General features: G+C 29.9%; 1 protein-coding gene across 4 annotated transcripts; it reads right to left on the reverse strand.

Annotated features, from left to right (window-relative positions):
• Positions 1-30: 30 nt before the first annotated feature.
• On the reverse strand, positions 31-10,267 carry LOC113522651 (probable serine incorporator). Of its 4 annotated transcripts, XM_031913789.2 has the most exons (12): positions 10,062-10,267; positions 8,358-8,522; positions 7,086-7,177; positions 6,661-6,756; positions 6,197-6,375; positions 5,748-5,863; positions 5,119-5,331; positions 4,603-4,623; positions 3,832-3,967; positions 3,481-3,507; positions 2,580-2,733; positions 31-1,751 (listed from the first exon to the last, which is right to left on the reverse strand). In XM_031913789.2, the coding sequence occupies exons 1-12, from the start codon at positions 10,095-10,097 to the stop codon at positions 1,619-1,621; spliced, it is 1,368 nt and encodes a 455-aa protein (XP_031769649.1). In that variant the 5' UTR covers positions 10,098-10,267; the 3' UTR covers positions 31-1,618. The 4 variants fall into 4 exon arrangements, with proteins under 4 accessions (XP_031769649.1, XP_031769651.1, XP_031769650.1 ...); XM_031913791.2 differs by lacking the exon at positions 3,481-3,507; XM_031913790.2 differs by lacking the exon at positions 3,481-3,507 and having other exon boundaries at positions 2,580-2,748.
• Between the last annotated feature and the right edge of the window lie 690 nt (positions 10,268-10,957).

Raw genomic sequence — 10,957 nt, forward strand, 5'->3', positions numbered from 1 at the left:
AGATTTTTCTGAAAGAGATTAAAAGACCACTGGCTTTGTATGTATTTATTGATTACTTATACACAGTTTAAAATTACAGATGAAACAATTTTGCAAATTAACAACATACAGCTTAAGACGATAGTAAATAATAACATGTTCTCTGTCCACAATGCAAGGTTATAAACTAACAAGTACATCGAATTTTTAGGATTTCGGCTTTAGTTTTGAGTTAAAACACATGAAGTGTTTTTTTTTTTTTTATAAAAATATATTGAATATATAATTGACTTACGTTCACACATTCGATATAACTGTAGAAAAAGAATGTCAGGTACTAGTCTTTATTTATGGACATAATATTATCCAAATGAGACTAGTAATTTTGAAAAAAAAAAAAAGTAAATATTATGTGATTACGGTAACAAATTTATTATTGGATTTTGCGTATTATTAGTACAACGGCAAATTGACAGGGAACATGTTAATATGTAGGATTAAAATTTGTATATACATTATCACATAATGATCTACTATATTATACTGCATAGAAAAGAACACGAATTTACCGAAATTAAATTAATTTTGAGTATTGCATTACTTCAGAAAATATCTAGTTTCTGTGTGATATTAGCTCAGCTAATTTTTTAGACATCAAAAATTTACCAGTTTTTTTTTTAATACAACTTAGAATGGCAAACAAGCTGACGGCACACCTGATGGAAAGTGGTAACCGTCACCTACAGACATGAGCAGTACCATGGACATAACAGACTATACTGTTTCGCCCATGATACCCCCCCCCCATGCGTTGCTATTCCTGAGGACTCGGGTGTTATTCCTCTGTACCCAGTAAATTCACCCCATATCCCACCCTTCAAACCGAAACAGCTATGCAAACACAATTGCTTCACGGTTGAAACACGAATGGGACAGAGGTATCCAAGCAATCGACTTTTGTACAATTAAAAAAAGACGCTTCTACATACTAGACGTCTAAATTTATAGGTATGTTGTTCTGTTCTACCCAGTATTTATCTACACATATATCTAATACAAAAGAAATAATTCACTTACATTTATAATTTTAGTAATATAAAATGTACTTTCTAAAATTCTTCGTAAATACAAACACATAAATTACATTTTAATACAATAACTACCGTTTTAACTTACGTGCAATTTGGTTAAGAAAGTTCAACTAGTTTCAGGACCATTCATTACCCTTAATCTTAATCGGCTGTGACACGAGCGTGAGCCTGACTGCGCACATCGGCCCGTTGAGCGCGAGCTGTAGGCATTTTCGGCATCGTAACATCTTCGGGTATGAACAGTTGGGCTCCGTAGTCTCGCCGCTCAAGATAAAGGGTCTCGAATGGTCCCGAGACTAGTCAAGTCTTTCGACCAAATTACATGTAAGTTAAATCGGTAGTTATTACATTAAAATATAAGGTGTTACATTACTACTTACGAAACAGTGGATTGTGTGACAGATGTTTAACTATTTATTTGATCATGGGGAAAATACGTTATAATTTATTGTTGTATAGATTTATTTCATGAGATCTATTTAAATCAATGTCGCACTACAAGACCTGACATAATTATGAAAGGGTTAAATTTGTTAAAAAAATAAAAACTAATTAAATTCACGGTTGGGGAAGAGTGCAGGCGCTACCAAGGTCCAGATATAAAGACCCACACAAAGCCACGACGAGGTAATCTTTATCCACATCGATGCCATGTTCTCCTTCGATAGTTCCGAGCGTGGGCTGTGGAAATATCATTTTATTTTTATAATTACTGAACAATATGAATTAAAAAAAGTTAAAACGGTAATCTAAAAATCAGATTCGGTATTCATGTTAGGTACGGATAACAAGAATTAACTGTTAATGTCGAGAAAGAAACGTGTGTAAGAAAAGTTTCATAAATATCTCGTTTGTTTTTACTTTTATTATTAACTAGCTTTTATCCGTGACTTCGTTTGTGAGATCAGCATATGTTTACTGACCGAGATAAAAAGTAGTCTATGGCGTCCATACAATATGTATACCAAATTTTAGTAATTGGTCAAGTTCTTGAGGTGCTATGAAATCTTGTGTATGTTATTTATTACCTGATATTATTACCTTTGCTTATGAACTAAATCATACGCCGGCAACATTTATTGGACAAATTTTAGAAGGTAATGATTTTTATCACAATTGTGATAATACTGTAATGTATTCAGAATTGTTTATGAAAGGTTATTATAGCTAAGTTCAGTGTTTAGATATTAATTTTTTTTTCACAAACAAAATGTATAATTCGTCTTAAAATTCGTTGTGTGTACAGAGCTTTTTAATTAAATGCAGTTACTGATGTTAGTAATGTAGTTATAGTCTATTTTCTATTTACATCTTCCATTTGATTTAAAGGAAAAGCAGTTTGACACCTCTACCGATTTTCACATTAGTTTGTACTACGAAATGGGTCGTAATTTATAATAACAGTTGCGATTATTATTACGTTCATAATATAGAGGTGACAATGTACATAATTTCTTCTGGTCATTGTGGGTGCTTTAAATTATCAAACAATATTACATAAATACTCACTTGTACCAATTGGTGAGCGTCATCATAATGTAAAGCGTAGCCAGCGCGAACACCACGTGGAAGAAAGTCCAGGAGTAAGCGACGCCTTCGCCCTCGTTGTCGAATACTTTTGGTTCGTCACCACTGCGCCCTGCTTCACCACCGTCGCCGCCTTCTATAGAACCATACCCTGTGCTCAGTGAGCATGCCACAAATGCAAATTAGCTATACTGCATTAATGTCTTTTTTCTTAGTTAGTTTTAAAAAAATATGAATGAATATAGGGTTATTTCGTAGTAGTAATAATTGGTTCATAGTAGTAGGATAATATTCCTACTACTATTATAAATTCGAAACGGATTGGAATGAAATTTGATACACCGATAGGCAACCAACTTAGAATACAGAATACAAATAACAGTAACATGGTGTTTCATACGGGCGAATCCGCGAAATACACCTATTATAAATAGTACTTACACTTTTATAAAATTTTTCGAGATATTTTTTCGTTATTTTAAATGACAGTTTCTGAGGTGCGATTTTTTTATTTCATTTTTAATAGCTTTAATGTAAATTTCAATGCTTTTAAAAGTAACATGTAACGTGCCTCATCTTATTTTGATCCTTTTTATTATCTAATGTTTGGTTCAATATAATATGGGCGCGTTATTGCTGTAATTGTAACAGTGTAGATAAAATTAATAAGGAATCGAGCTGTTAAAAGTAAAGGAAAAGAATGGAGTGATACATACATAAAGCTGATAGCTGAGATTAAAAGTAGTATATGGTATATACAAAGTATAATTTAGTTTTCTATATCATGGAAAGAAGCAAAACCATCACCAATGTGGAATTTTGGGAGTACTGTATGGACGATTTTCTTTTATCAATAGGTATTTGTGGGATCACAGTTTATTACCTTCGTTAGCAATGAGCCCTCCTTGCCCTTACGCCGCGTCACAGCCACGCGTTTTGTCCGCAAGGAATGTACAATATTTGCGTTAGTGTATTATTTAAGGGAAACGAATCTATATTATCATAGCATTATAATAGTTTGATGTTATAAAGACTTCTTAGTGCTTTCGTGTAAAATTATGAGAATTTAATAATATAGGGTCAACAGTAATAGGGACTGTGCTAGTTTATTTGTTTAAAAAATATTTTTACCAAAATATGTCCACATATTTACAATATGTGTCATGATTACTTAATATTATGTAAAAAATAAATTAATTTTGATTACAAGTAGATAAGTAAATGTAAAATTCACCTCCGCTGCCTTCCTTGGCGAGAATATGTTCAGACATGGTGATTTTAGAAGAGGAAGATGCGGTACGGATGCTGGAGTAGAGCACACTGCACGCCCAGATGACCAGTCCGATGATCGATTGCTTGTCGAACGATGACTGCACAAAAAATGATAAAATTTAAAAACCTTAAAACTGAAATGATGGAAAATCATTGATTGCATCTTTTTCACATTCTTTCTTCGTTATCGAGTGGTGGTGGTGGTGGCGGGGAGGGGAGTGTATGAGTTATGAGTGCGGATATAGCGAAATCTTGTAACAACAGCCTCTACGTGCATGTTGACTACTTGGAATTCTTACTTCACTTAAAGTTTTATTTAGGATCTTTTGAACAATCTGAACAAAGGTGTTTTTGCAATCAGTTGTCCGACTGTTTATTAGCTTTTTATAGAAATAACATAATTTAATTCCATATTAATTTTGGAACATATAAAATCTTAGCTATATTTTGTTCTGTATGTATGTATACTATACATACATTAAACTATTATATGTACCTAATTATGTATACATTAACACATGATAAAACAAAAATATTTCTATTCAATATTAAAATATAAGTTTGCAGATGTGTGTGAAAAAAGTAAAAATAATAATAACAATATAAGGAATTATAAATGTTGATTTGTTTTTAAACATAAATAAATAGTGCTGTATAAATAAGTGGTATAGTGTTATAAAAATATACAAAGTAAACAATTATTGGAGATCTAAAATTAACCCAATATACATACCCAATATGTTGGTTCTTTCTCCTGGTCATGCATATATAGAAATGTTGAATATATAATAAAAATATGAATAATATTCATATGTAAAACAAATTTATTTTTTATTAGTTACGTATTACATTACAGATATTATATTTAGAAATATATAACCTAATTACTAGTAAAATTACTATTTGTTATTTATAAACACAAAAGTAGTCTATCTTTTTTAAATAAGTTTTTATTCAAAATCTTGTTTATAAATGAATAGAACACTTTTAATTATAAGAAAACATGAAATATATATATTTAGATAATATATCTTTTGATTTTTATATTTTATAGATATCAGAGGTTAGATGGCACATTTTCTGCAGAAATAGCGCCAATTTTAAAACGCAAATCACACGTAATCCCTGAACATTAAATTTTCGACTGTAATGTGAAGTTAGACACATAATCTTTTTTAGTTTTCTCTAAAAGATTTCATTAGAAAACTTATAAAACAATTACAATAAAAGATTACACTGATGTTCTTACCTGTCCACCAGTGATACCGTTGCAGGCTGCCGACGCGTTGGTCAGTGCTGACCAAGTTAGATATATGACGTAGAGGGACACAACGGAAGACTGTAGCAGACCGGAGCGCGGCTGGCGTTCCTGCACTGAGGGCAGGATAGAGATCCCGCTGGCTATCAGCACTAGGATCAGGTTAAACGAGATGAAGAACTTCGATAAATCGCAGCCACTTGACTGAAATATAAAATTAATAAATATCAATAAATATGCTTACAACTATAATATCTGATGGAGCAGTCAGAGGCAGCTCGATTGTTACAACGTATACACAATATATGTATTTTGTCAAGTATATAAGAATGCATCATGCCAGAGATCTTTTAAATATTTTTTCCATCACTTGATAAAGTTCATGAATGAAGCAAGTATGAAGACCATGATGTTCTTAAAAAAACATCAACATTACACAGTTTGTATATGTTTGTTTGTGCCAGAGCACAGTAGTTTATAGAGAACTGTTTAGTTTATTTTTCTTGGAAACCCCATTTAAAATTTAATTTAATTTCATTATGGATATGAATAATCATAAACATCACAATCATTAAATCTTCATCGATTAATAAATATTTTTTAATATTATTATTACTTACTTTAGTATAAAATACATATAGCAGCACAACACCGGTGAGGGCGAGGGCGAAGCATGTGAGCATGGCGCAGAGTAAAGCCGCGTACCATCCACGGGATTGGCTCTCCTCATAGTTCGCTGTATATATAATTAATAAATAAAATATACGATTGAAATTAAATAATATAAATGAGGAACTTCATATGTATATTACATTTTATATCTACTTAATAATTTAACATAGATTAACAAATTAAGCACAACCTAAGTTAGTGGGTCTAAAAGAAAAAAATTTTGCATAGCAATTCACATTATAACGCAGAAAACTAAAATATGATTTTTAAATGTTCATATGTTCGAAGCTGCAAGCAAGGGACAGTATTAACATAATTATTTATTCTCTATATCATTGACAACTAATCACTGTTCAATACAAAAAAATTACAAAAATACACATAAATTTGTACTTACAGACCCAAGTCTCTGCCCAAGTATGTGCAAAGTCTATAATTAAAATGAGCTGAATGACAATAAAACAGAAGCCTCCGATCATTCCGAATACCATCCAAGTTGAAGCAAATTGTCCCTCAGGGATAAAAAAAGCACCGATTATGCCACCGATCACCAATAGGTACTTAATACCCCAAAATCTGGAAAGAAAAGAGCATTATAGATTAGATCTACACCTGACCTTTCCATCAAAAATTTATCACATAGAGTACCAGCTCCAATGGAAGTATCATATCCATAAATACTGCACATCTTTAATTTTTTTTTTTAAACTACTGTTGCCCTTCTTCCATCAACTTACTTTTTATGCTAGAGTCAAATTTGTTGATTTGTAAATATTAAAGACAAGTTCATCCTTGCTCTTATTGTTTTTAATTATAATTATTGTTTTCAAATCCAATGAACATATTACAAATATAACATACCCATTTTGTATCCCAGCTCGTGGATCTTTGGAAGATTTTACGCCAATTGTAATTAAGGCCATGAGAACGAAGAACAGACAGGCAGCAAAACATATTCTGTAATCAAAATAAGAAAAAGGGTCAATTCTCAAGAACTATTTTCCAGACCTACAATTTCTGGTTGTAAAGTTTAATTTGTAAATAATAAAATTATAAAGCAGAAATTGTTTTCTTGGCATCTTTATTAAAGACTTTATTGGAATAACAGGGAATAACAAATGGCTAGTAATATGAATTAATTGATTATCATTATTATTTCTTAAAAGTATTAATAGCAATTTAAGGGTATTGCAAGATTGTTTTCTTCATATAGTATTAAATATAAACAGATTGTTCTTAAATACTAATTTAGACCAATAACTTAAACAATTTATTGTTAACTTTACCTGTACACAGCAAGATAACCAACAGCATTATTACAGTCCACTTTTAGATCTCCTGGTATTGGTACACTTGTTGAATTTTCACAAAATGGTACCTATAATGGAATCATCATTGTTAAGGAAATAAATGTACTAGATAACATATACATATAATTATATATGTAATTAATATATTCTGGCCGACGGCAAAACAATAATTAATTAACCCATCCACTACGATAAACCTAATTGAAGCAGTACTAGGTTTGCACACTGGAAGTCGTAGGGTTAAATTACTTTCGGCAAAAAAAAGAAATCATATATTTCATAACAGCAAATAATTGTTTCTAACTATCCTATCCACTAGGTATTATATAACATATTGTTTGTATATACAGTGGATTTCGGGTATAACGACGATGAAGGGACCACTCTATTTTCGTCGTTATAAGCAAAAGTAAAGAGATACAGACATGTATACATGTATAGTTTTTTCTTTGGATAAATCAACATTGTTTTCATCGATTTTCAATTTTGAAATGATTTTTGTCTTTTCTTTAACAGTGAATGTACGTCAAGGCAGTCATACTTATTCAAAAGTTTACTAAACTCAGTTGCTCCTTAGAATATCACTTTATAACTGAACCATAAATTCAACCCCAAAACGTACATGCTTTCCTAACTACTTAGCTAATATCTATAAACACTAGGTAAAGGTCTCCATACTTGCTAATCGTCTGTGTGGATGTAAACAAAAAGTTAGAAATGTTTGTAAAAGAAAGAAATCTTAGTGTCTCTTTAGCGGCCAACTTTGGTCGCAACATCTGCATGGGATTTCTAGGAATTTGTTACAAATGGTTCATTAAAAGCAGTTGTTATACCCGAACTCGGCGTTACATCCAAAGTCGCTATAACCACATAAATTTTGTACTAAAGTATGCTTTAAATTCAAGGGACTTAGATTTAACGTCGCTATAGGCAAATGATCGCTACAACCAAGGTCGTAATAAATGAAATCCACTGTAATATAAAAAATATATTGTCATTGTATATTTGTAAATAACATACCAATTGCTTGATCCTTAAGCAATGATACCATATATTATGAAAAATTAGATCATCTGACTGGGGACATTACCCAGACATGAGTCAATTTAGATAAGTTTGTTACTTAAATTGGTCTGAATGTAAATAATAGAATTTGGGTCTTAATTTTCATAAAACAATGTGCCTATTATTCCATTATGGAGGTAAAACTATTGAAATTCAAGTACTTAATAGACTAGATATACATACTTTTTTCAATTCATTTTGCAAGCCAGGTGCTAACGTGATGCAGGCAGCTATCATAACCAGTAGTAGCATGACAGCATACATGAGTCGGGTCGAAGTTGAGTTGGCACATGATGGACATGCCGAACAGCATAAGGAGCATGCTGCACTGCCACAACAGCATGCTAGCTGCAAGATTTATAACAACATATTTTTAAACTAAAATAATAATATATAAAATAAAAATAAAAAGTTTATGTTCAGTTCATTTGTAATTTCAATGTATGTTAACCTTTCTTTGCATGATTTTTTTTATTGGTGAAATCTTAATGATTACAATTAAAGGAAAAATGGTTAAAAAATAAATTTGACAGCTATGGATTTTTTCTGCAATGGACATAAAAAAAGGTATTCAGACACGATCAACTTAAAGTGAAATTGTTATTTTATATAATTTTTGGGCATTCAATGTTATGATGGAAATTTTCACCAGTATGCAAAGAATTAAATTATAAACAATAAACTATAAATTATTACTGACACGAGTAACTATATTTTATTACGGTATTATTTTATTATATATAGGTGTATATTATATTTAGGTGTTATTTTATTTTTGATGGGATTTACATGAAAGAATTAATTTTTTAATCAACTAGTAACAAAAAGACAGTTAAATTCGTGCTATTAAAAAAATAAATTTAGTTTTCCCTTTTTTTTTGGAAGAATGTCAAACATCTCTTAAACTTATTTTAGTATTTTGTCTTGTGGTGAATTTTAAAGATAGTGACAAATTCATCTAGTAGTTAAAATAGATGTTAAGTTTTTATTCATAAGGTTGTGTATTCTGATGAATATAGAATAAAATAGTTTAGATGGTGTTTTTTTTTGTATAAAATTTGTTATAAGCTCTTAATGAACTTTTCTAAAAATATTTTGACTGAAAGAAAGAATTAAATCCTTACAAATATCATAAATGTGAAACTAAGTTTGTTTCTTTGTTTGTTATCTCTTAGCACCTTAATGATTTAACCAATGACTATGAAATTTAGTATATACATAATATAAGGGGTGGAGAAGGTTATAGGCTACATTTTATTCCAATCAATGAACATATCTTGATCACACAGACAAAGTTTTAAGTAACAGCTAGTGAATAATAAATAAAAAGAGTAGACCTACTTTAAACACTTGATATAGTGTAACATTTGCTTATAAAAATTATTTTTTATGAAAAGCACTATGGACGGTATAGAATAGACTGTGATACTCAAGTTAGCCTTTATACCTTGCTATTTCTAAATGTGGACTATAGTACTAAAGGTTTATACATCTATACTCAGTAATTAGTATAGGTGAATGACACCATTTTAGTGCTTTTCTTTTTTATTGTTAAATATATTTTTTTGTTATTAAATATAAAATTAAGTGTTAAATAAATTTTATTACTTTCTGTTATCACTATGTACATAATACTGTGCAAACTGACTAAGAAAATCCAAAGAGTATTTGTATAGATTACTCATACTTGCTGTTTACATGTAAGTATTATGGTTTACGTAGAATAAACATAATAGACACGTAGATACATTTATTTCAAAACTCACTAATGCAATTCTATTTTCAATACTTTATTTCTTGCTTTAAGAATCTGAACGTAATATTTAGATTTTCGATTGTACGTATATTAATGCTAAAGGTAATAAAAGTAAAATGATTGTGACATACCTGTGCAGCTGAACAAAGCCCTAAAACAGCACCCATGCTTGTTTATGTTTCTTTACTTCACGTAAATCACATATAATTTACCATTTAATAACTAAAGAAGACAAAAAGCCTTTAGTGTTATTACACAAAGAAGGAATTATTTATTTCCTTAAAAGAGGGAGACAAAATCAATAACTAAGTTTCGCAAACAATGACAATCAATATTAACTTGACGTTTATTTGACAGTAATAAGTGACAATTTTTTTTTTAATATAGGTAAAGGGAATTCCTTGATCTTAGGCAAATTTGTGGTTTGAATATCAATGGAGTCTATGTAGTGGTTCTATTATATTATAGTTTTTAAATTCCTTTCGATGGTCGAATTGGTCAAACATCATTTGTATATGTTACCCTCCCGCTAGTATTATATACTAAAAGCGTCGGCGGTCTTATCATCCTATTTTATTTATAGATCAGTTAAATCAAATAAAATGATAAAAAAATGTATACTCGTCACTAGAAAAACTAAAACTAGAAAAAATTATCGAAGAATTTTAATTTTAATATTAGAATTATTTATCCATAGTCTACAGGTATATTTTACAGGCGGTTATTTTAAACTCTGGGCGGTTGAAATGTAAATGTCGCCGATATTAAAGTTGAAATATCATCACGATAATTAAACGAATAATCAATTAATTTTTATATTTTATATTTTAATGAAATTTATATATAAAAATTATATATATATATAAATTATATATATATATATATATATATATATATATATATATATAATAAATATATATATTTTTACAGTCGATAGGGTTTAATCTCGTTTAGAATAAATAACTGTCAAAAATATATTTTTTATTACTTTTTCATTACTTTCCCATGTTATAACGAAGAAACGAAC

The sequence above is a fragment of the Galleria mellonella genome, unplaced genomic scaffold, assembly GCF_026898425.1.
Source record: "Galleria mellonella isolate WM207_F2 unplaced genomic scaffold, CSIRO_AGI_GalMel_v1 utg38, whole genome shotgun sequence".
Classification (NCBI taxonomy): Eukaryota; Metazoa; Arthropoda; class Insecta; order Lepidoptera; family Pyralidae; genus Galleria; species Galleria mellonella.

What these genes read in the sequence shown, in the direction of transcription:
- LOC113522651 (XM_031913789.2), bottom strand. Translation starts at nt 10,097, where the DNA reads ATGGGTGCTGTTTTAGGGCTTTGTTCAGCTGCACAG. An exon ending in AGGGCTCATTGCTAACGAAG is followed by an intron (nt 2,734 to 3,480) that starts GTAATAAACTGT and finishes ATGGTTCTATAG; the next exon opens with AAGGCGGCGACGGTGGTGAA. An exon ending in ACGCTCACCAATTGGTACAA is followed by an intron (nt 1,752 to 2,579) that starts GTGAGTATTTAT and finishes ATATTTCCACAG; the next exon opens with CCCACGCTCGGAACTATCGA.